At 43.1% G+C, this 26,418-nt stretch overlaps 1 protein-coding gene across 1 annotated transcript in view; it reads left to right on the top strand.

The window, feature by feature from the left end:
* Nucleotides 1–753: 753 nt before the first annotated feature.
* The window catches only part of LOC124289992 (tetratricopeptide repeat protein 12-like), a 30,350-nt gene continuing 4,685 nt past the window's right edge, over nucleotides 754–26,418 (top strand). The window contains 15 exon segments of the mRNA XM_046726653.1: nucleotides 754–871; nucleotides 4,114–4,266; nucleotides 5,276–5,359; nucleotides 5,654–5,687; nucleotides 5,689–5,800; nucleotides 7,673–7,783; nucleotides 8,957–9,089; nucleotides 9,565–9,753; nucleotides 11,888–11,957; nucleotides 12,784–12,878; nucleotides 13,459–13,639; nucleotides 14,997–15,089; nucleotides 19,784–19,847; nucleotides 20,411–20,542; nucleotides 21,135–21,419. Of these exon segments, the coding sequence (XP_046582609.1) occupies nucleotides 754–871; nucleotides 4,114–4,266; nucleotides 5,276–5,359; nucleotides 5,654–5,687; nucleotides 5,689–5,800; nucleotides 7,673–7,783; nucleotides 8,957–9,089; nucleotides 9,565–9,753; nucleotides 11,888–11,957; nucleotides 12,784–12,878; nucleotides 13,459–13,639; nucleotides 14,997–15,089; nucleotides 19,784–19,847; nucleotides 20,411–20,542; nucleotides 21,135–21,419 (1,854 nt within the window).

Consider the following 26,418-nt stretch of genomic DNA (forward strand, 5'->3'; position numbering starts at 1 on the left):
TTGAGATGAGATTACATCTGAAGTCATGTCGGGCCTAAGATGAGATGATACCCTCAGGCATCGACTGCCCAACCAAAATGTCTGAGTCCTCCCTGCGGAGGGTCCGTCCAGATTAGATCGTTGACAAGTTGGGTTGTCATCAACCTCCTGTTGTGGTATAACAGAAGTGTCAGTGGGCATTTCATTATCTGTTGTCTCTAGAATAAAGTTTGTGCAACTGGACCCCACAAGAACTCCTGGTCCCACCGAGTCGCACATTCCTTTGCCACTCCAGATGGGGCAGCAAGCTGCACGCCTGTTACAGGAGGCATCCTATCCCTCATGTTCCCTTACCAATGTAGATGGGGTGGGACTCTCTTGCTCTGGTGCACCCTTCATAAAATCCCTGACAGACTGCAACAGTCTCTGCTGCAAATACTTGTTGTTCTTCCTAAACTCTACGAGTGATATGAGTGAGTGGCCATGATACTGCCTCGATGAGTCAGATGGTGCCCCAGACTTCAGCACAACTGTCTCTCCACCTGTGGGGATTACTGGGACATCGAATCGACAACTGACTGGAAAAGTCATCATCAATGTAATACTCAGCAGAATCAAAACTTGACCGAGGTTTAAGCATGTCCGAGGTGTCAGCAGACTCTGACCTCGAAGTCTTGAATTGTGTCCTGGGGTAGTGATTCAAGTTCAGGGTTTATAAGAACATGGCTTTCTGCATCAACCAAATCTGAAGCTAACTTGGGGCTGCATCCGTCGATGAGGAAACAGGCAAGTTTTGGCCCATCAGAGAAGTTGGACATCACATGGATCATGTTCGCATTATGGGCTCACAAGATGGACTTCCGGTGGTTGGAGTATTTTATTTACTGCAAAGGTATTTGGTCGTGAAGTCAAACTTGCTGAAAATTCCATTACAGCCTTTGTGTAATCCTCGAACTCCTGGCACCACGGCAAGGGATTTCTACAATGTCAGTCCCGACACCCCAAGGATTTACACTGTCGGTCTCTGGTTGTTGGTGCACATGTCCTGATGGTTCACTTGTGGTAAGAGACCCATGTTGGTCTACTCCTATGGGTTCTCACCTGCAGGAAGTCGATGAAGGTGTCACGGAATAGTTGTCCATGTGATACAAATCTTGTCCCTAACTGACATTAATTTCTGCTGTCGCTGAATTATAAGTTGTCACCGACAATGGAACACCCTCTTCACAATTGTGTGTGAAACTGTGTAGGGGAAACAGAACCTCCAGCGATTATTGTCTTAAGGGCCCCTCGAGATTCGAGTCACAGTCAGCAAATTCTGTTGGCGGTGGTTGGCCTACCGGTTGTGTACGGTCGGCTTTAGGCCAAATGATCCGACCTCGTCTGTTTAAAGACTTTTCATCAAAGGACACAGACTTTGATATTTTCGGCAATCTCGGATGAGATGGTTAGGTCTTTGCAGTAAAAAGCACCCAGAACGAGATGGCGGTAGTAGGAACGCTGTCTACTTGTTTGTTGTTCGATTGCACCGTGAAATACTCAGCTGATCAAACCTTGTGGCGATGCATTTAAGACAGTGCGGCAATGACATTATCTACCTTACCAGAGAGATGTTTTACTTGTTGGTCCAGAGCGACTGTGTACTCAGGTGTACCAAGTGGTGTAGATGTTGTCACTGGGTGTTGGTGTCTGTACCTGAGCAGACAGTGTACCGTCAGACTGCTGTAGATCCCTCCTTGGAGACTGTGGAGACATGCAATACTCATTCCTTCCTGATAAAGAGAGAGATTGTGGGACCTCCCGTGGAGCACGATCAGCTCCTGTGGAACATATGGACGCCCTCTTGAGGACAAACTTTGCCTTGACTTGTCAAACCCACGAAGTTCAGCCTTTGCAAGCAGATCCTCATTTTCACTCGTCGCCTTGAAAATAAGACTCTGAAACTCGGCGAGCCTGTTTATGGGACGCCCACTGATTGGTGTAGAGTGCCCGACGGATGATGCGAACAGCTTCGGCCCACTGTCTGTGGTCTCATGTTAAAGGCCCAAGCCCCTGCATCGAATCCAAACAGCCTCTACAAACCTTGTTAATTGCCTGTGTTTCACTCCATACAACGCAGGGCAGGTAGCAAAAGAGTAGCTGGCTTGTAGTTTCACACGGTCCGCAAAGTCTCTAATATCTTCATCTCTGGGCCCCCTGCATCAGATTGTCAAACTTTATTGACTCTTCAGCTGGATTCTCACCAGCGGCATAACGGATCCGAAATCTGATACTAAAGTACTCCAAGGAATAGTTGACAAGGGTCTATCACCAACCAACAAGCTGTAGTACAATGCAGCACCACCATGCAGTGTGTGTACAAATTCTTTTTCCTTTCAGCCCCAACCACATGATTCACCAAAGATTCATATTTCAACAGAAAGGTTCTCCAGTCACCAGATCCGTCAAATGTGGGAGGCTTCGACGGTGTCCGGTCAAAATGAGTTCTGCTCTCATTGAAGTATCTGGTGGAGTGATTCACAGTGCGGTTTTCACCGAGGTCCTGGTATGTGCGCCATAGTTCTCACGCGTTCAGCTGTGCTGAAACGGTTGAGTGATGAACGGGGTGAAACACTGTATGCAGTTTGTTCATATTTTGAACTGCCCAATAAAGAATCCTTGGATTCAAATGACAAGCACTGTTTGGCAATATCACAAAGTTCTGGCAAATTACGTGCTACATCATCAAACTTCAGGTCACCTTTGCTATCTCTCAGTTTAAGGATGTTGACTGCAGCACTCTGTGTCAACTCTTTAAGGGGAATCAAATCCTCTAAAGTGGCTACATTGATGCACACAAGCATCATGGAGGTTGGGCGACATTGACACTACCTCAAAACAAAAATAGTGCACAAATTGTGATCCAATAATGATAATCGCCAATTCAACAGTCGCAGGTATGAGGCTCAAAAACACCAGTACTCTTTCTACAAATAGCAAACTTATCAATCACCTGGGTCAAATGGCTGTCAGTGCAACTGCAGCGCTTTCAAATGTCAATCCCAGCCCAGGATATATATGGCAAAATCGCCTCCAAATTTGTGGAAACCTTCAGCTGGTAATCATACAAAGCAGTCCCCCACTCTCATCCAATAGTCACTCATGAACTGAATGAAAACCCCAACGGCCAATCTGAACTCAGTCGCCACAACCATGCGATGCCAGACACCAGCCATGTCCACAAATAAACCAAAACTTCAGTTCTAAAAATCACAAAGCTGACATAACAACCACTGTCAAAACGTTGAAAGATAAGTACAAAACCTTCCACACAATTTAAAACAATACCACTCCAAAATATCGAGCCAAACTATCACAGTTCACCTCTGGCTAAGCAGTATAAGCACGAGCTCACAGTCACAACCACGTGTCACAAACGCCACCGACTTAACTCCAAAACAAATCAAAATGCGATGGGCCCAAAAATATCTAGAACTCGTAGACAACTTCACAGGGAACTCAATGATTTAACAGTATTTAGAATTAGACAAAATTTTCATTTATAGTATGGTACATATAATCATTTAGAAGACTTGACATTTTTAAATATCTTACAATAAAAATTACAATTGATTTGTGTTCTCTTATGACCTGACATGATGATAACAGAGGTTATGGTTAAACTCCTATACCACCTACTACCTCTTATTCCACTATGCTAGAATATGTTTTCATGGATATTTATTTCTAGTCTTTAGACTCTTTACAAAGTATGGCAGATACATTATACCAGCGCCTTGAGCATGTACTAGTTGTGTGGATATGTGCGCTATATAAATATCCTATTCAGCCATGTACACATTAGTTTTAACACATTTAACAATTTTATGGATATTGTATACTAACTTTTACTTTTAGAGTTGCAGGTATATAATTTCTTATGTGTACTAATAAATGTTATTTTTTCTATAAACAGGTCTGGTCATTTTGAAACTGACTACATCATCATAACAAAGGTCTATTATTAGCTATATAGTCATTCCTGCAAAAGAAATACTAATACTAACTATATGTTTTCTTTAAATCTTTATTTACAAAAGAACCCGCAAAATAATGAATTTTATAATTATAACTTCATTTGTACAATGTTTACAGATTCGCTTGTGAAAGGTTTGAACTCAAATGACCAAGATGTCCTCAAGAAGTCCATGCAGCAAGCTGACCAACTTATTGCGAAACACCAGCCTGGGAAAGCAGATGATGGCTCCACTGATGCTTATGATGGAGATGAAATCCACACAAAAACAGGTCAACAATCAACCTTGTATATCATTTCATCAAATGGTTGATGTCGATTTCCAAACAATTCCTTCTGACAAGACCGCCTCCGCGGTGTAGTGGTTAGAGCGTCCGCCCGGAGAGCGGAAGGTCGCGGGTTCGATCCCCGACCGCGTCATACCAAAAGACGTTAAAATATGGTACTTGTTGGTCCCTGCCTGGCGCTCGGCATTAATGGGTACAACACTGACTGGTCGGCTCGGAGTCAGTATAATGTGTCTGAGTGGGGTATTCATGCTTCACTGCAGCATGGTATCTCAGTGGGCTAGCACTATAAAACCAGCTTTAGTCTGGGCTAGTACAAGCAGCCGCACATACGCATACACACGCATGCACGTTGTCATATGAGCGAAATATTCTCAAGCACAACGTAAAACCCAATTTCACCTCACCTCACCTTCTGACAAAATATCTTCCAATCAACATGTATATAATGAGAGCTTTCATTTAATACAATATCTCTTTCCACATGAAGATCTGACAGTCCCTCTTTAGTAGGTTAGTTCTGGGCCTCCTTTCACAAAGCACTAAGGTGATCATAAGTCACTAAGGTAACCTTAGTGCAATGTTAAAGAATGGGAATCAAGGTTAACCTTAGTAAAGGTTGCTTCGTGAAAGGAGTCCCAGGTGAATTAAATCTCCAATCAGCCATTTACTGCTGAGACCTTTGAATTTTGTTACAAGTGAGCCATGCACTCAGACTTCATATGAAACATGGAACTAATTTAAACATACATGTCCATGATATCAACTCAGAATTGTCCTTGTGTTGATTCAAGGATAGGATATGTCCCCACCAGCCTATGCTGGTCATAAGAGGTCACCAAATGGTTTGAGTCATCAGTCTCAATGTCTTGATTGATTACATGTCAATCTTACTAACAGTATTGATTACTGTATTTCTAAATATTGCTGATTGCAGCATTTAATAGCAACCAGTCACGTCTCAAATGTGTTACCATCTTTATTTTGATTACAGGATTTAATCGGACAGTCATCAGTAAGGCTGACCCAGATGAAGAGGGGATTACAGGCCCAAGTGTTGAAACTGGCCTGAATCAGGGTAGGTATAGTGGGTGCAATACAGTTGACCTGACAGGGACCTGATACTTTGTAACCAGTGTGAGCTGAAGTGTATAGGAGTGTTGCAATAACATATTTGAAGTCATTCTTTGAGTGATGTTGAGAAATAGGGTCTTAGACTAGAAGTGGTATCAAGATATGGCATTGTACATAGTAAACAAGAAATGAATGAATTCCCTCTTAAAAACATGGCAAGTAATGGTTGCAGCAAAGTGAATGAAACTAGCGTTGCAACATTCTTTACCAGCAATGTCACAACAATGTTGTGTTACAGATGCTTTCCTGGCTGCCATGGAAACTGATGCCAAGGAGAGCAGAGCGACGACGAGTTAGAGAGAAGGAGGCTCTGGTAATAAAGGAGAAAGGAAATGCTGAGTTCAAGGCAGGCAGCTATGACAAGGCACTGGAGTTGTACTCACAGGTAACAGGACAGATCATGAATACTTGTATCTAAATTGTTCTGGCCCCGGGATCATGAAAAAATCTTAAGTCTAAAATTTGCTTAGCACAAAAAAATCTTAAGTCTAAAAACATTTGCTTAGCTAAGATTTTAGTTAAGACTGGATCATGAAACTGTCTCCGCTGTCTCCGCAAAATCTTAGCTAAGACTAAGACTAAGACAGTTACCATGGTAATCATAGAATTATGTAATCATGTCCGGTCACTCTTAATTAAGTTAGGAAAATAGTTTAGTAGCAGGCACCTGCTGAAATATTCCAAACAAGTCAACCGATGCTTTTATCCCTGCCGCGGTGAATTTTAGTGTCTTTACGGTTGGGATGTTTTCGAAAATACACCAACGCGAACGCCTAAGTGCGCTTTCTGCCATATTGCATTGGATAGTGTTTTCAAAATCACGTTACGCGAAGGCCGGTATTGAGACTCCTATTGCATCACATATATTTCCTATTCAGCTGTGACAAATACATCACTGAATTCCTCATACATTTTAGTATCAAATAAGAAATGGTCTTTGTCACTAAAACCAAGTGTCTAGGTGATATGAAACGAATGCTGTGCGCGAAAGACAGCACTTGATGAAATGTAAACAAAGAAAAATTCAGACTTTACACTATGTACTGCATTTTCGCAAATTTCAGACACCCATTCGTCTATTCGTAGCATGCATAGGCTCAATACTTTTAGATCATACATGGAAATAGTATCGTAGCAAGAAATAGCAAATTAAATACAATACAGTAATGTGATACCTTTATACAAAATTGGCAAAGTTTCTGTGTGTGCAGCGTGACGCCATGACTGAAGGAAAATCTCGCAGAACAACAGTAATGATGGCATATCTGGCTTCTTCTCTTACTTACAATGAAAATGATAAAACATATAACAATACACAGATAGTCAGAATCATTCTGATTACTTACATCACATATTTATGTACAAACGATCCCCGAATCAAGGGAAAGGTCCTTGCAAACTCCTGTGTACCTATGTCAGCGAGGCCGCCATTTTGTAAGAAATTGGTCAACGGTAGTGATGTCATAACATTGTTGTTACATATTTGGCAATTTCTTTGAGGTGAAGGTCTGTTGAATAGGAGTAAACACAATCGCCATGTCCCACCGATTACACTTTCAGTGTTACAATGTTAATGGATTTATTCAGGACATTATTTAAATGGTAAAATCAGTCATTTTAAGTTCTGTTGAAAGAGTGTTAAATTTAAGAAATTTTTTTGGACTTCAGACCAAAATGACAGATTTAAGCAAATTTTAGACTTAAGTCACTTTCATGACCCCGGGGCCTGAAGCGTTTCTCCAAATTCTGCTGCAAAATGTTCCTGTGTGGATAAGGTAAAAAGTGCCTGACCCTGGTTAGATCATGTTATTCGCACTCCACTCCTTTGCCCTCAGACACAGCTGACATGTAAATTGAGTGGTAAGTGCCATCACATTCAGCAGCATGACCATGGTGTTCACCACTAGTTGGCCAGACTCACTTCATGCTGCTGTCATTTAGCCTGTATACTGACCATTGAAGTGTAAAACAAGGAACATACATGTGTGTGTGATATCTAGAAACTGTAGTTTCTTGGATGGATTGGGTGGACTTTTGTCTAATGAATCTTTTGTAAAGAATTCTGTTAAATTGCTTGTTTTAGAAAGCAATAAACTACATTTAATATACACACTGGACGACTTCATTCACACAGTTTGAGCTTTATATGAATACTTACATGGTTTGGACAGACCACTTGAGTAATGAAACAACAACATCCTATAATTCACCATTTATCCTTGTAGTTGTAATAAGAGCTTGTGTCAATGTTTTTCAGGCAATAGACAAGGTGCGGGACAGCACTGCGTTATACACCAACCGTGCTCAAACCTACATCAAACTGGGACGATACAAGGAAGCCCTCACAGATTGTGACTGGGCCCTCAGAGTAAGTTTGATTATCTTCACCAGATATGGTTGTGTGTCATGGTACCCTGATGTGGTTGTATGTCATGGTACCCTGATATGGTAGTGTGTCATGGTACCCTGGTGTGGTTGTATGTCAAGGTACCCTGATGTAGTTGTGTGTCATGGTAGCCTGATATGGTAGTGTGTCATGGTACCCTGGTGTGGTTGTATGTCATGGTACCCTGGTGTGGTTGTGTGTCATGGTACCCTGTTGTGGTTGTGTGTCATGGTAGCCTGATGTGGTTGTGTGTCATGGTCCCCTGATGTGGCTGTGTGTCATGGTAGCCTGATGTGGTTGTGTGTCATGGTAGCCTGATGTGGTTGTGTGTCATGGTAGCCTGATGTGGTTGTGTGTCATGGTAGCCTGATGTGGTTGTGTGTCATGGTACCCTGATGTGGTTGTGTGTCATGGTAGCCTGATGTGGTTGTGTGTCATGGTAGCCTGATGTGGTTGTGTGTCATGGTAGCCCTGATGTGGTTGTGTGTCATGGTAGCCTGATGTAGTTGTGTGTCATGGTAGCCTGATGTGGTTGTGTGTCATGGTAGCCTGATGTAGTTGTGTGTCATGGTACACTGATGTGGTTGTGTGTCATGGTATCCTGATGTGGTTGTGTGTCATGGTACACTGATGTGTTTGTGTGTCATAGTCCCCTGATGTGGTGTGTCATGGTAGCCTGATGTAGTTGTATGTCATGGTAGCGTGATGTGGTTGTGGGTCATGGTAGCCTGATGTGTTTATGTGTCATGGTAGCCTGATGTGGTTATGTGTCATGGTACCCTGACATGGTTGTGTATTGAGGAACCTTGATGTGGTTGTGTTTCATGGTATCCTGATATGGTAGTGTATTGAGGTACCTTGACGTGGTTGTGGGTCATGGTATTCTGATATGGTTGTGTATTGAGGTACCTTGATGTGGTTGTGGGTCATGATACCCACATGTGGTTGTGTGTCATGGTACCCTGATGTGTTCTACAGTTTTCACTCACGTAAAATTGCTACGAAGGGACTTGCTCTTGAAATGAAAAGAAGTAATCGTAAGGCTGTCTGATACCCTTATCAAATGTTAAAGGTAATGTTGTTAACAATGTGGGTCATGTGAGAAGCAAGTTTTACAGTTCTGTAAGCTGATGCCCCATTGTTACACTATGCCAGGTGTCCCCAGCATGTCTGAAGGCCTACATCCATGCTGGCCGGGCCCACCTAGGTCTTCAAGAGTATGCCAAGGCTCGAGACTTTTACAATCAGGCCTTGCAGCAGGATCCAAAGAAGGAAAGCATTATTAAAGGTAGGCTTTCTTTTCTACAGCTGCCTGTATAAAGGTTATGAGACTAGGGCTGTGCAATATTGCCAGTAAACAAGTATAGATAGTACAGTATCTCACAATACGAATATCGTGATATGGTTCAGATTCTGCAATATATTGGGTCATCCAGAGTTAGCTCCCTTTGAATTATCAATGATTTCCAATAGCAACAAAACATGCTCTAAAACTGCTAAATATACTTTTATATCTGTTGGTCTTATGTAGGATTTTACAAGTGGAAGCATCTTTATAAGTGGCAAATATTCTACCAAATGCTTTAAGTTTTGCGGCTTTGAATGGTTTCATATGTGAAATTTTGGGGCAATTAAGTTGCCTCAAATGGACCAATTTTTTATTTGGACTTATTAGTAGAGCCTATGGCTCTGAGTGACCATTTCACAATTCAAATACTTCAGCCAATTAGTATATATATTGGTAATGTTTCCTTCCATGCCAGAGTACCTGTCAGAAGTGGACAGAGCTGAGCAGACGGCCAAGGAGGAACAGACGGCACAGGACCTGTTTGAGTCAGGAGACAGCAGTGTCAGAGGCTTGGTTGAGACCTTAACGAAAGTGAACAAACCAGACCACCTTCCTCTGTTCTATAGTGGAGGATTCCGTGTCATCTCCAGTCTCATCACCAGCAGTGAGTCAGTTGTATAGTCTCATCACCAGCAGTGAGTCAGTTGTATAATTTCATTCATCACCAGCAGTGAGTCAGTTGTATAATTTCATTCATCACCAGCAGTATGTCAGTTGTATAGTTTCACTCATCACCAGCAGTAAGTCAGTTGTATAGTTTGATTCATCACCAGCAGTGAGTCAGTTGTATAGTATGACTAGAAATTATTGAGAATTTTAAGAATAATTGGATTTCTAGTATAAACAACCTTGACCAGCTATCAAGTGCTTGGTTTCATTCAAGAGAGTTTGTGAAGAGTTATCCCCCTTTGTTTACGTGCTAGCAGACGACATTTCCAGTGATCCTCAGTATGGATGATTAAGAGAAGAGGAAGTTGATTTTAGAGTATTATAACAAGGACATCAGATCAGCTAAAGTGATTTCAAGTAGAACAGGCATCCCTTTGTCCACTGTTTATCGTGTTTTTAAAAATATTGCAAATGGATATGGCATTGAGCACCAGGGAGGCGCAGGTAGGCCCAGAAAATTGACTGTCGGGGACAGGAGGCGGCTTGGTATTCTTGTTTCTAAAAACAAAGGAAGGAGTTTAGAAAACTTAAGGCTGGATGTGATTGATAGAGAAAGTGTGGCTGTCTGTAAGGAGACAATTAGAACTGAGCTGCATGCAAGGTTTGCAGAAAAGTCGAGGAATTCCATCACTGATAATGAAACCCGAACAAAAGGAGCGAAGGTTGAACTGGTGCTTACAGCATAGAAATTTTAACTGGGAGAATGGGATTTTCTCAGATAAAAGTTCTGTGTGGCTGTTTCCTAATACACTGAAATTCTGGACCAAACAAACTGAAAAACCTATGTATCAGCACCCAAAGTACAGTCCGAAATTTAACGTGTGGGGTGGCATATCTGTGTTATGGGCAACGCCCCTCTGTGTATTTGAAGGGAATATGAACAGTGAGCAGTACACAGATATAATCTCGAGGGACATTTACTTCCATCTGTTCACGTGTTCTATGGACATTTTTGGATTTTCCAGCAGGACAACGCCCCAAAACATCGTTCAAAGCATTCACAGGCCTGGTTTCGGACCCAAAATATGACATTATTAGATTGGCCAAGCTATAGCCCTGACCTAAATCCAATAGAAAATGTTTGGGGACTTATGAAGGAAAGTGTCAATAAGAAAAATCTGACAAATATTGCTGAAATGAAAGAAGAGGTGGTCCGATATTAGGACAGCATGGACCACGACTTTCTAACTTCTTTGATCAGTAGTATGCCCTGCCGCATTGAAGCCTGCATTGCTGCCCATGGGGACTTGACAAAATACTAACTGTTCACCTTTCTTTGAATCTGGAGTTATGTTCTGCTAATATTCATATGTAATATGCGAGTAATGAGTGAAATTCTTTTTTAAAAATTTACAATCTTAAATTCTCAATAATTTCTGGTTGTACTGTATAGTTTCATTTATCACTAGCAGTTCATTCATCACTAGCAGTGAGTCAGTTCCTATAATTTCATCACAAGCAGTGAGACCTTTGTATAGTTTCATCACTAGCTGGGTCAGACAGACTGATCCATATTTGGGTTCTGTTAGAATCCATGAAACAGCACAATGAACACTGCACTATTGCCAGTGTTCATTTATCAGGAGAATTCACTCATGACACTTCACTTTTATCTGTATGTTGTTACATAATTATTTATCTTCCATTTAGCCTGTTAGACCCAGGGCTATTATAATGTATGAAGAGCTATTTGCTTTACAGTCATGTGTGATCAGACTTTGATTTACAGGGACGGTAGTTTAATCGTTAAAGCAGTTGCTTGTCACGCTGAAGATGTTAGTTTGATTCCCCATGTGGGTACAATGTCTTTAAGAACATTTACATTGTCCCCTGCTGTGATATTGCTGGAATATTGCTGGAATATTGCTAAAAGTCGCATAAAATCACGCTCATTCATTCACTGTATCTTGTTGTCTGTGTTACTCCTAGTGTTGGACAAGGTGGGGAAACCAATATTTTAATGGTTTTAAGGATGGTTTGAGTGCTCCCCCATGTGATGAAACATGAAAGTTTGCTACTGACCAGCTCTGGGACTTTGTAGTTTTGGATACATTCATCTTTTTTTGCAGCTGAGGACAAAACACTCTTCAGAACACATGGGGGTCTGATGTTATCACAAGATCATCCAGTGTTTTCAAGGTAAGAGGTCATGTTGTAAATCATCTTTTGTTGACTGGGTTTGGATGAAAGAAGGTTGAAACATTGCAGACAGGTTAATGGGGAGAGTCATAGAAATACCTGTTTGAGGGAAGGCATTGCATATATTTAAGGACAGATGATTCTTTTACTTTGTCACAGATATGCTATCACTCATGCCAGTTAAACATCTGTGACCAGGCCTGAAAAAAATGCAGTTAAAGCTTGTGGTCACGAGTTGAGTGGCAGATGACAAGTTATTACTGAAACACAGTTGTTATTGAAAACACCCTGGTACAGCATGTATGGGTTCCTGACTTACTTTACTTCTGCTTATTTCCTCTCCAAATGTGATTTACAACCACCTCTAGTCTTTTTCTCAAGTATGCATAATCTGAAAATACATAAAAAAACTGTAGCAAACAGTGATGTATTTACACATTCCATGTTAGAATAGGTCCTTAGCAAAATGACCGCCTCCGTGGTGGAGTGGTTAGATGGTCCGCCCGGGAGAGCGGAAGGTCGTGGGCTCGATCCCCGACAGCGTCATATACCAAAAGATGTTAAAATGTGGTACTTGTTGGCCCCTGCCTGGCGCTCGGCATTAATGGGTACAACAAGGACTGGTCGGCTTGGAGTCAGTATAATGTGTGTGAGTGGTCCTGCATGGCCAGCATATGTTCAATCCTATGTCTTAAAGAATGTTCTGTGACTGCTATCATTACAGGTGCTTGTCTCCACGCCCCTTGTCTCACTAAAGATGAGAGCAGTAGTTTGTTCATTCCCCAAAGTCTTAATGAACAACCTGTGTCTGTTGTTATTCTTACAGGTGCTTGTCTGCCTGTCCTGTGAGTCTGTCTAAAGATGAAAGAGATATGTTGGTGGCTGGTATTGACATGTTGACTCATGTCTGCTCAGATAATGGTGAGATGTAACACACACAATGTAACAAACGTGTATCTTCTGTTGTCCATGTTATACATACCTCAGCCAGGACATGGTGATTGTGAGCTGAAAGTCTATATTGTGATCCATAGCTAGTCAATGCATACCTGTGTGAATTGATTTCACCAAGTCATTGTCACCCACAGAATGCATGCTCAGGAAACAAAAGATGTAATTTTAAGCTGTACACTTGTATGAAGATAAGGGATCTTCAGCAAACCATACTTGTCGTAAGATGCTCTAAAACTAGTGGAAGTAGAAGGATGTTTCAACTTGGTTGTTATGTGTCATCATATGACTAAATGTGTAGATCAATGCGTATGATGCCAGTACGTGGATTGTTTGGTCCTGGACAGACCATCATCATGTAGCTTCATTGTTGCTGACTGTGGAATCAATCAATTAATCAATCATACATTCTTTTGTCCACACTGTCAGGTTGGTATTTTAATATATCTTAACCAAGGCATAAATTGATGTAGGATTTTAAGTGTTTTAAAACTATCCACAAAATTGAATGTCATATTTACAATGAATGTTTTATTTTGCATCTTTTCAGAGGTAAATCAAGAAAAACTTTTTGAGCTACCAAATATGTCAGATCAAATAATGCAGCTGCTGGAGGTCAAATTGAAGGGTCAAGGTCGAATGTTGAAGTCCTCATGTGTGAATCTGTTGTTCACCGTGTCCATGACCAGTGTTGGACGCCGCATCATACACACCAAGTTTGACCTGTCCAGGTAAATGTGAAGGATATTTGTTGTAGTAGACACTGGTCTGGGGAACTAGAACATAATTTCTAGTTGATCCAGGTTAACGTCTTCCAAAACTAAATTTGAAGTTTTGAATTCTTATAATTGATCACATGATGATATATATCTGTTTTATTAAGACCAGAAACTACAACAAAATCTCTGATAGTGGACATAATGTGATATTGGTTGAAGTTTGTGTTGTCAGACTGGTGTATGTTCAACTAGTAATGTGGTCCAGTTGTCTGCAATGGTGCAACATGTTATGCAGAGTTGTCTCCCTTGTCACATCAGGATGACCATTCTTTCTGGGTCATAAAATGTGATACCAGCCCTGTACTTGTGTTTATTGGTTTCACGGGACTGTTGAATGTTAGGACCTGTGTTACTTTAGGTTTACCTCCCACATTAAACATTTTAAGCAGTCATGTCATTGTGTACATGAAATGCTGTACTGTAAGCCCTACACAGGGGTCCATCCTAACAACCGGGCATTGCCAGTGAATATAGCACATGTATTGCTAATGTATGGATAACAGTTATACTGACATAATGGTATGTCACAGTTTGTCGATATACCCCCATTGTAATCCTGTGTCTATCAGCACCAGTGATCATGGATTTCACTGAGTAACTTAAAAAGCATCATTTTCAGGCCTGTGATTTGTCATGTGATAAAATGTTTAATGGCAAGAACAATAAAACTCCATGGTTACACTATTACCTCATAACAGTATGTATGATCAGATTGTTCTATACACATATCGAAATACTTTTTGCAAGGACTATGATAAAACAGCTTCCCATCAGATATTTCTTATCCAATTCTTGCGACCTACATCGGGGACCCAGGTAGACAATTTTGATTTGTTCAAACCTTAGCTGACATGCTGTTCAAAGCAGCATCAAACTTGCTCATTAATATTCATTACTGGCATTAAACAGCCAAACTGACAGTGCTAGGAGAAACACGAAGTTGTTCACATAGCCCAGGTTGAATACAGTGAGTCTGATTACTTCAGTGTTTTGACCCTGCTGACTTGTAGAGATTCCTTCAAGGAGTCATTCCCTTCCTGCCTAGATAGACTGCTTTATACTGTATATGCTGCTCTTTTCCTCCTTCACATGAAGTGACAGTGTACAGGAATTGGGCTTGACCTGCTCAGAGATTGATATTCTACATCAAAGTCTATAAGTGATGATGTCACACGCACTGTCAGTTTAGAATCATAGATATACCCCTGGAGTATGAAGTTCATTTGCTTTCCATATTTGTACCGTCACTTGCTGTTCTGCCAGACTGTGTCAATAAACAGCTGTAACTTAACCCTGTGTTGTCTTCCAGGCTGCTTGTACGTTTGTTCAGTCTGATGCAGAAGTCGGGGGTGTTGGCTGTGAAGTCTGCTGCCTGCCTCAACAACATGTCTCTGGACAAAATGTATGTCTCACTAGGTATTGCATCATGTCATAGGGTGTTGCTGGGTGTCACTGGGTAAAACATCATGTCATAGGGTGTTGCTGGGTGTCACTGGGTAAAACATCATGTCACGGGGTGTTGCTGTCACAGGGTGTTGCTGGGTGTCACTGGGTAAAACATCATGTCACAGGGTGTTGCTGGGTGTCACTGGGTAAAACATCTTGTCATAGGGTGTTGCTGGGTGTCACTGGGTAAAACATCATGTCACAGGGTGTTGCTGGGTGTCACTGGGTAAAACATCATGTCACAGGGTGTTGCTGGGTGTCACAGAGGTAAAACATTGTCACAGGGTCTGGGTGGGTGGGTGTCACTGGGTCATGTCACAGGGTGTTGCTGGGTGTCACTGGGTAAAACATCATGTCAAAGGGTGTTGCTAGGGTGTCACTGGGTAAAACATCATGTCACAGGGTGTTGCTGGGTGTCACTGGGTAAAACATCATGACTGGTTGTAAAACATCATGTCAGGGTGTGGCTGGGTGTCAGGGTGTTGCTGGGTGTCACTGGGTAAAACATGTCATAGGGTGTCATAGGGTGTCACTGGGTAAAACATCATGTCATAGGGTGTTGCTGGGTGTCACTGGGTAAAACATCATGTCACAGGGTGTTGCTGGGTGTCACTGGGTAAAACATCATGTCACAGGGTGTCAGGTGTTGCTGGGCGTGCAGGGTGTTGCTGGGTGTCACTGGGTAAAACATCATGTCACAGGGTGTTGGGTGTTGCTGGGTGTTGCTGGGTGGGTAAAACATCATGTCACTGGGTAAAACATCATGTCACAGGGTGTGCTGCTGTCACTGGTGTCATGTCTGGGTGGGTAAACATCATGTCACAGGGTGTGTCACTGGGTAAAACATCATGTCATAGGGTGTTGCTGGGTGTCACTGGGTAAAACATCATGTCATAGGGTGTTGCTGGGTGTCACTGGGTAAAACATCATGTCACAGGGTGTTGCTGGGTGTCACTGGGTAACACATCATGTCACAGGGTGTCACTGGGTAAAACATCATGTCATAGGGTGTCACTGGGTAAAACATCATGTCATAGGGTGTTGCTGGGTGTCACTGGGTAAAACATCATGTCACAGGGTGTTGCTGGGTGTCACTGGGTAAAACATCATGTCACAGGGTGTTGCTGGGTGTCACTGGGTAAAACATCATGTCACAGGGTGTTGCTGGGTGTCACTGGGTAAAACATCATGTCATAGGGTGTTGCTGGGTGTCACTGGGTAAAACATCATGTCATAGGGTGTTGTCTGGGTGTCACTGGGTAAAACATCATGTCACAGGGTGTTGCTGGGTGTCACTGGGTAAAACACATCATGTCACTGGGGTGTCACACTGCTGGGTGTCAAAACATCATGTCACAGGGTGTTGGTGTCACTGGTAAAACATCTTGTCATGCTGGGTGTCACTCACTGGGTAAAACATTATGTCACAGGGTAGGTGTGTCACTGGGTGGTAAAACATCATGTCACAGGGTGTTGCTGGGAGTCACTGGGTAAAACATCATGTCACAGGGTGTCACTGGGTAAAACATCTTGTCACAGGGTGTTGCTGGGTGTCACTGGGTAAAACATCATGTCACAGGGTGTTGGGTGTCACTGGGTAAAACATCATGTCATAGGGTGTCACTGGGTAAAACATCATGTCACAGGGTGTTGCTGGGTGTCACTGGGTAAAACATCTTGTCATAGGGTGTTGCTGGGTGTCACTGGGTAAAACATCATGTCATAGGGTGTTGCTGGGTGTCACTGGGTAAAACATCATGTCACAGGGTGTTGCTGGGTGCCACTGGGTAAAACATCATGTCATAGGGTGTTGCTGGGTGTCACTGGGTAAAACATCATGTCATAGGGTGTTGCTGGGTGTCACTGGGTAAAACATCATGTCATAGGGTGTTGCTGGGTGTCACTGGGTAAAACATCATGTCATAGGGTGTTGCTGGGTGTCACTGGGTAAAACATCATGTCACAGGGTGTCACTGGGTAAAACATCATGTCATAGGGTGTCACTGGGTAAAACATCATGTCATAGGGTGTTGCTGGGTGTCAACTGGTAAAACATCATGTCACAGGGTGTCACTGGGTAAAACATCATGTCATAGGGTGTCACTGGGTAAAACATCATGTCACAGGGTGTTGCTGGGTGTCACTGGGTAAAACATCATGTCATAGGGTGTCACTGGGTAAAACATCATGTCATAGGGTGTCACTGGGTAAAACATCATGTCACAGGGTGTTGCTGGGTGTCACTGGGTAAAGCATCATGTCATAGGGTGTTGCTGGGTGTCACTAGGTAAAGCATCATGTCATAGGGTGTCACTGGTTAAAACATGATGTCACAGGGTGTTGCTGGGTGTCACTGGGTAAAACATCATGTCATAGGGTGTCACTGGGTAAAACATCATGTCATAGGGTGTCACTGGGTAAAACATGATGTCATAGGGTGTTGCTGGGTGTCACTGGGTAAAACATCATATGATAGGATGTTGCTTGGTGTCACTCGGTAAAACATGATGACATAGGGTGTGGCTGGGTGTCAATGGGTAAAACATCATATGATAGGGTGTGGCTGGGTGTCACTGGGTAAAACATTAAGTCATAGGGTGTTGCTGGGTATTACAGAGTGTCGCTGAGTGTCTCATGATATCACAGGGTGTCAGTTACTGGCTGTCATTGGGTATCACTTGATATTACATGGCATCACTCAGTATTGTATATCACATATGGCAAGGGCATTACTCGGTATTGTATGTTATCACTGGATATGAAAGGGCATTACTCGGTATTGTATGGTATCACTGGATATAACAGGACATCATCGGTATTGTACTGAAAGGGCACCACTTGGTATTGTATGGTATCACTGGATAGGAAAGGGCATTACTCGGTATTGTATGTTATCACTGGATATGAAAGGGCATTACTCGGTATTGTATGGTATCACTGGATATAAAAGGGCATCACTCGGTATTGTATGGTATCACTGGATATAACAGGGCATCACTCGGTATTGTATGGTATCACTGGATATAAAGGGCATCACTTGGTATTGTATGGTATCACTGGATATGAAAGGGCATTACGGTATTATATGGTATCACTGGATATGAAAGGGCACTGGATCACTGGATATAAAGGGCATCACTCGGTATTGTATGGTATCACTGGATATAAAGGGCATCACTCGGTATTGTATGGTATCACTGGATATGAAAGGGCTTCATTTGGTATTGTATGGTATCACTCGATATAAAGGGCATCACTCGGTATTGTATGGTATCACTGGATATGAAAGGGCATCACTCGGTATTGTATGGTATCACTGGATATGAAAGGGCATCACTTGGTATTGTATGGTATCACTGGATATAAAAGGGCATCACTTGGTATTGTATGGTATCACTGGATATAACAGGGCATCACTTGGTATTGTATGGTATCACTGGATATAAAGGGCATCACTTGGTATTGTATGGTATCACTGGATATAAAGGGCATCACTTGGTATTGTATGGTATCACTGGATATAAAAGGGCATCACTTGGTATTGTATGGTATCACTGGATATAAAGGGCATCACTTGGTATTGTATGGTATCACTGGATATGAAAGGGCATCACTTTCGGTATTGTATGGTATCACTGGATATGAAAGGGCATCACTTGGTATTGTATGGTATCACTGGATATAAAGGGCATCACTCGGTATTGTATGGTATCACTGGATATAACAGGGCATCACTTGGTATTGTATGGTATCACTGGATATAAAGGGCATCAATTGTATGGTATCACTGGATATGTAAAAAGGGCATCACTTCGGTATTGTATGGTATCACTGGATATGAAAAAGGGCATCACTTGGTATTGTATGGTATCACTGGATATGAAAGGGCATCACTTGGTATTGTATGGTATCACTGGATATGAAAGGGCATCATTGTATGGATCACTGGATATAAAGGGCATCACTCGGTATTGTATGGTATCACTGGATATAACAGGGCATCACTTGGTATTGTATTGGTATCACTGGATATAAAGGGCATCACTCGGTATTGTATGGTATCACTGGATATAACGGCATCACTCGGTATTGTATGGTATCACTGGATATAAAGGGCATCACTCGGTATTGTATGGTATCACTGGATATAAAAGGGCATCACTCGGTATTGTATGGTATCACTGGATATGAAAGGGCATCACTCGGTATTGTATGGTATCACTGGATATAACAGGGCATCACTCGGTATTGTATGGTATCACTGGATATGAAAGGGCATCACTCGGTATTGTATGGTATCACTGGATATGAAAGGGCATCACTCGGTATTGTATGGTATCACTGGATATAACAGGGCATCACTCGGTATTGTATGGTATCACTGGATATAACAGGACATCACTTGGTATTGCAGGGGTATTGCAAGATGTACCTGGGTGTTACTCGGTACTACTACAGGTCACTGGGTTTTACAGGGTGTGACAGGGTGTGATGGTATTGCAGGGTGTGACAGGGAATTACAGGGTGTGACAGGGTATTGCAGGGTGTGACACGGTATTGCAGGGTGTCACAGGGTATTGCTGGGTGTCACCGGGTTCACATATGATCCATTAACACAGGGTTAGTTCAACATATCCTTTTCATGTCCAGGTTCCGCAGTAAGATACAAGCCAAGATGGACTCCGATATCTTCCCTGCCTTCCATAAGCTTGTGGTAAGTTGAGCACAGGTGCTTGGTTTATATAATGCGTACAGTGTTACATTTCCTCAATAGACAATAGACTCGGGGATGTTTTATTATTCATTGTTGGATCCTGTGTGGTTAGTAAAAACTGAATACTGGAGGATTGACAAATTTGGGTTCAGAATATACATTAACTCCGGTGTACATTATACATTACATTAAGCTCTGTAATCATATAAGTAAGTATTCAAACTACTTTTTAGTTTTCATACAAAGAAAATGAGAATAGTGCATTCTGGATAGACATGAATCTGTAGGCTATGTACATCATGTTGGTGAGTCATGCTTGAAGATACTATTTTGAAAGCTGTCATACATAATTGTGTTGTTACTGGTAAATGAACAGTCCAACCATCAAGGGAGGTAACATTGATTCACACTCCAGTTACAATCACTACAGCAATATTTTATGAGTGCCTCAGTCATTTGCTGCTGCTGCTGCTGACATTCCCTGGTAGTGATCCAACAGCAGTCTCCACTGCCAGATAACAATGGAGACTGAATGTGAAGCATGATGGGTACTTGTGTTTCAGCACTGTAGTTCCTGCGAGACGGCTGTTCTGGCTAGTGCTGTGACCTGCATGATTAACCTGGCCAGTGACAGGGCCATCAGGGCCAAGATGGCCGCCTGTAAACATCTGTGGGAGGATAGCGTTTACCTGCTGGTGAGGAGACTTCATCAATGCACATGTCCCACCTCGTACAGTTCATGATATATGATAGGCAGCCCTTTCTCATTGTATACCATGCACCAGACTTCCTTTGTACACAGAAAAGATACAGTCATTTATCTAGGATTTGATTCCCCTGAAATTATCAGTGTATATTATTATTGATGAAAAATGTCCCCAAATATCGGAACAAATATACTTCAATTCTTTAATGTTGAAAATGTGACAGTGGAGTAGGCTGCTGGTTGTAGTATTCACTTGTCACTGAAGCCCTGGGTTTGATTCTCTGACATGGGTTGCATGATAATCATCATATCATACCAGACACAGACAGCCCATTGATCTGCTCAAATTAACTTTCTCTTCAGCATCCTCTGCAGGTTTGAATCCTCAGTTGTCCCATATCTTGACCCTGGTTTGTCAGCACATTAACAGATGAACTAACATCTTTGAATATTTCCTCCCTGATAAAGTGACAGGTAGTTTAGTAAATGAAATACTATTCCTAGCAGTATCACCATGTTTATATGATGCATTTGGCATACAAATTCATTCACTCATTCAGGCTTCTTCTCTATTTTCTCAGACCCATCATCTGGCAAGGTCTAGGACGGACTCTGTTCACCGGGGTATAGTCAGCGAGGTGCTTGGTTTGTTCCTGCACCTGACAGCCAACACTAGTCCAAATCTTGCTGAGTTTGCCTGTGTTTTGTGTCAGCATTGTGTTGAGTTGTGTCGGACAGAGTTGGTGTGTGTCATGATCCTGGAGCGAGGTCTGGGACTCCTGAGCCACATCTTGCCCCATGCAGCTCCAGCAGTAGAGTGGGCGTGTCAGAACGGGGGACCTGAGTTGTTCCTTCAGCAGATACGGGTAGGCTCAGTATTACACTCACTTCTTAGTATGTTCAGTATATCACCCTCCACACACACACAATCCTATGTATAGCCTGGAACAGTCTCCCGCAGAGCCCCATTCTTCTAGATCCAATCTAAAAACACACATGTTCAAGATAGCCTTTGAACTGTAGCTCTTTACCATTAATCTCATCTTTATCTTGTGCGCTTTGAGCATGCTTTAGCATGGATATATGCGCGTAACAAATATGCTATATTTTTCCTTATCCTGACTCATGCTCTTTTGCTTGTCTTCTTCTTCTTGCTAACATAGTGGAACACTTGTATCTCCTTATTTGAAGCTCCCTTCAAAATAAAATCACTAATTGGTACTCACCACGAGTTGCTCCCCTTTGTCTCCCCTGGCGGGAAAAGGTGTCGCCACCCTCTGGCCATGTGCTTCACTCTCTCCTTCTTCGCCCAGTGAGCAGGATGTGAGAGCGCCTTGTGTCTCCTTACACACATATCCTTTGATAATCTCTTAGTTTTACCTCTCATAGGTTACTATAGAGGTATAGCTAGTATCCTTTACTATTTGTATTGATTAATTATCGTGATTTCTACTGTTTATTCAATGTATTCGCGGATTGTTCAGCTAGTTTTACGCTCATGAAAATCTGCACGATTTGTAGATTACGCTTTTTCTGCCTCCGATCCACATGTAATATGCCCTAGTTGTTCTACGTGTGCGTTTAATTCCACCGTTGCAGTTACTGCATTAATTTATCTCATTCTGCATTTAATAAATATCATCTTTGCGTCTTTAAGACGTGCTGCAGATAGATCACGCAAACAAGGGCAAAACATGGCAGAGAGTCCAGATATTCCTTCCAGTCAGCTGCTAGCGAGGACGACCCTCTCCCGCCTGGTGTTCTGCTAGAGACCCCTGCGCAGAGGAACGTGGGGCGCGAGTCCGTTACTCAAGAAACGACCGCCTCCCCAGACATCCCGGCCATTGCAGACTAAGTCTAAGAGAGGGCCTCATCGCCGCGTCTCAAGCGCAGATTGAGGACACCCAGGGCAGCGCAGACTTCCAAAGGGAAATCACGAAGACAGCAAGAACTTTCTCAGCCGAGATCGCTCCAGCAGCAGAGTTGGGCTCTACGATGATCAGCCGATAATCATCCCCGACTTACGGCAGAAGAAGCGACCGGTGTCAGCGACTGTGACTTCTGCAGAGATCTCCATGCAGCCTGATGCCTCTACACCGACGTCAGACGTCATTGATGTGAACCCCATCGCAGAAAAGACGCCGACGACTTCGTCACAGATCATCCCAGAAGACATGATGCGGCAGATTATGAACATCATGGAGGACCACTACAAACTGCGCAAGCAGGGTCCGAGCCTTCGCGAAGGCTCCAACGTAGACAGCACCCCAGAGGCACCCCCCGTCAACGTAGCAGCCAAGACGATGTCACCTTCGCGAAGGAAGTCCCGCACCACCTTGACGAAGGACCTAGATGTAAGGCGGGAGAGATCATCACCATCTTCGATTTCATCTCTAGATATGGACTCAGACCATCAGACATCACGGAAGCCTTCGCGAAGGTCATATCATCGATCCCCCGGACCGGACGCAAATGAAGCTTCGCGAAGGCATTCGCGAAAGGACATATGATTCCAGATCTTCATCGTCTAGAAGAACATCGAGGGACTGCCGAAGAGCTTCGCGAAGCTATCAACATTCACCTCACAAGTCTCCGAGAAGATCATCCCATAGACGATCTCCACTCCGTTCATCACCAGGTCGATCACCCATCAGATCTCCACATAGAGCAGCGCACAAGTCAACTAGATCGCCACAAACCTCATCAGATATACAGACAGCTACACGCAGTCCGAAGAGCATCTACAATTGATTAATGATGATGGTTTGAGGGATGATGGAGAATCATATTTTCTGATGCAGAGATACGGTATGGATGGTCAATAACCTAGATCTCACATCACCATCTAAAAGTGGCAATACAGCTCAGGCGTATTTGATGAAGGAAGATGATCCAGATGCAATCACTCTACCCCCGATCGACCGATTAGCGGCAGTGCCACAGAATCTAGATGCAGCTTCCAGAAAGCTACGAAAAGTTCAGATACCACATCTACCCAACTTTCAAGCCAAGAAGTTCTCCACGCATAACATGGACTCCTTCTACAAGGCCCAGGACATCGATGAGAACTATAAGATCATCAGCGATGTAAAGAACAAGATTTACAAGATGGATGATCGCATAAGTTGGCTCATATAGAAACCATGATGAGGCGTATGTTCTTTGGGTTAAATAGATCTAGGACGATCAATGAGACTCTTATTACTAGATTCGGGATTCCGACGAGGAAGATGATAGAATGATTTATTCTGCCTTACTTATGCAAAGAAAGATCAGCAGTTTTAGCGGATCATCTTACATCTGTTTCAGCAGCACTGACCTTAGCTCGTCGTCAAGGCCTCCTCGCCTCCTGTAATTGGGGAGAACTTTACAGCCCCACTTTATACAGCCCCGTGGTCGACAACATCCATCTTTGACGGAGAAAAGATAAGGTACGCCAAGGAAGTCTCTAAGGATTCCAGGGAAGTCCTTATGATTAGATCGATGGACACACTAGCCAGCGCCATTCGTCCAGACTTCACAAAGATACTCAGGCAGATCTAAGTTCACGGGCCTACAAAGAGCAAGAGACAGGAAGATAGCCAGCTCTAGAGGTAAAGATTCTTTTCGTCGCCCATATGGCAACTATAGAGGAGGATCAGGAAGAGGCAGGACACCCAGAGGTTCCCGCAATTATAGACGCTGAAACACAGGTTCGGAACGACTGGAGTCTTCCACCCCCAGCCGTTCCAGTACAACCAGCTCAAGTGGGTGGACGCCTCCAACTACACTGGGAAAACTGGGGAATACTGCAAGATCCTTACGTCTCCAACATTATTCAACACGGATTTCGTATCCCTCTACAGGACAAGCCTCCGCTGACAATCAAACCCCCCAAGTTCGATTTACAAGCGCAACAACTACCAAAGATAAAAGAGGCTGTCTCATCACTCCTATCCAAACAGGCCATAGAAGTAATAGACCAAGCAAACGTCGAACCAGGTTTCTACTCCCCAGTTTTCCTAGTTCCCAAGAAAAACTCCACGGAGAAATACAGACTCATCTACAACATGAGCTTTTTCAACAAGAACTATCTACGCGAAACCACCGAAGTTTCGCATGATACATTTACCTCAGTTACGCCAGATGATTAGATCCTATGGACTACATGGGCAGCATAGATCTACAGGATGCCTACTTGCACATCCCCATTCATCCCGATTCCAGGAAATACCCACGATTTACTCTAGAAGGGCTACATTACCAGTGGAAAGTACTCCCATTGAATATCATCAGCCCCTGGCTATTCCGAGGATAACGAAACCCGTTATCAAATTTCTACATCGTCAAAGGGCTCGCACGCGCTTTTACCTCGACGACGGGATACAAGTAGATCAAGATCCACTGCGTCTCAAACTACAGTTAAATTACATCATAAAGCTACTAACACAACTAGGTTGGTTAGTAAACTTACACGCAAGTCGGACCTAGTACCATCGCCAAGACCTACAGTTCCTAGGTATTCGATTCATCACAAATCGCAACCGTATTATGGTACCAGAAGACCGTTGGCTCAAGATACAACAGACCATTCCACCAGCTCTACTCTCTCCGTTACCACTGCGACAATGGCAGAGCCTACTAGGTCTTCTCACATCAGCCCAAGACATGACTGTCACAGGCAGATTACAGTTACGTCCCCTACAGGTCCTCATCAACGCACATCTCAACGATGTACAACCATTCAGTCTACCGAAACATCTCAGACCACATCTACTATGGTGGACCAAGAAATCGATGTCTTGCGAAGGGATTTGTTTAGCAGAGCAGGAATACAAAACCCATCTGTATGTAGGCGTCACTCCAAGGTTGGGAGCTCATCTCACCAACCACACGATATCAGGGTTATGGAATCAGCAAGAATGCAAACTCCATATAAACAGTCTAGAAATGAAAGCTGTAATCAACGCCATTCTACATTGGAGCACATTTCTACAAAATGCGCGCCTAATGATCCATACAGACAATTCGACAGTGGCGTTCTACATAAACAAGCAAGGCTCAACGAGATCGATGAACCTTTTGAACCTAAGCTTTCAACTGTTCGATTTAATACAAGATCTAAATCTACATGTCAGAGCAGTGCACATTCCCGGAGCCAGAAATATACTAGCAGGCGCTCTCTCGGCCTCATCTACCATCACCGACAGAGTGGATGATCAACCGGAAATTTTGCACAGATAATCAAGCAATTAGGGCCGCTAATAGACCTATTCGCCACGCGATTCAACAATCAGCTACCGACATTCGTGTCACCAGTCCCAGACCCCCAAGCTTGGGCAACGGACGCTCTAAGTCTATCATGGGAAGGCCTCAATGCGATGCAGCGTTTCCGCCAGCAATAATACCTCAAGTATTACAGAAAATCAGACAAACACAGAGCCTACAACTCACTTTGGTCGCGCTTCTACTGGTCGGCCAGAGCGTGGTTTCCATACTAATTCAAGAAATCGGTCAACCAACACTGGAGCTACCCAAGCGGCGCAAACCTGTTAATTCATCCTCACACCAAACAAGTGCGGAAACCCAGCAATGTTCCAACTACACGTATGGACTGTATACAAATGTGTTTAAACAAGAGAGGATATTCTGCCAGGGCGGCAAAAGCAGTCACGCTTGCCTTTACGTTACTCAACTCGTAACTTGTATGCGGCGACAAGTGGCACAGTTTCGAAAATTATGCAACAAAGAAAGGGTTTACAGCAAGAGAGGCTTCCACAACCTCAAGTGGCAGACTATTTGTGTTACCTACGCCAAAACAAACATTTAAAAGGTTCAACGATATCAACATATCTTGCGGCTTAGCTCTGTAATCACCATGAGAGC

This window comes from Haliotis rubra, unplaced genomic scaffold (assembly GCF_003918875.1).
Source record: "Haliotis rubra isolate DU_JTF1 unplaced genomic scaffold, ASM391887v1 Scf454, whole genome shotgun sequence".
Lineage (NCBI taxonomy): Eukaryota > Metazoa > Mollusca > Gastropoda > Lepetellida > Haliotidae > Haliotis > Haliotis rubra.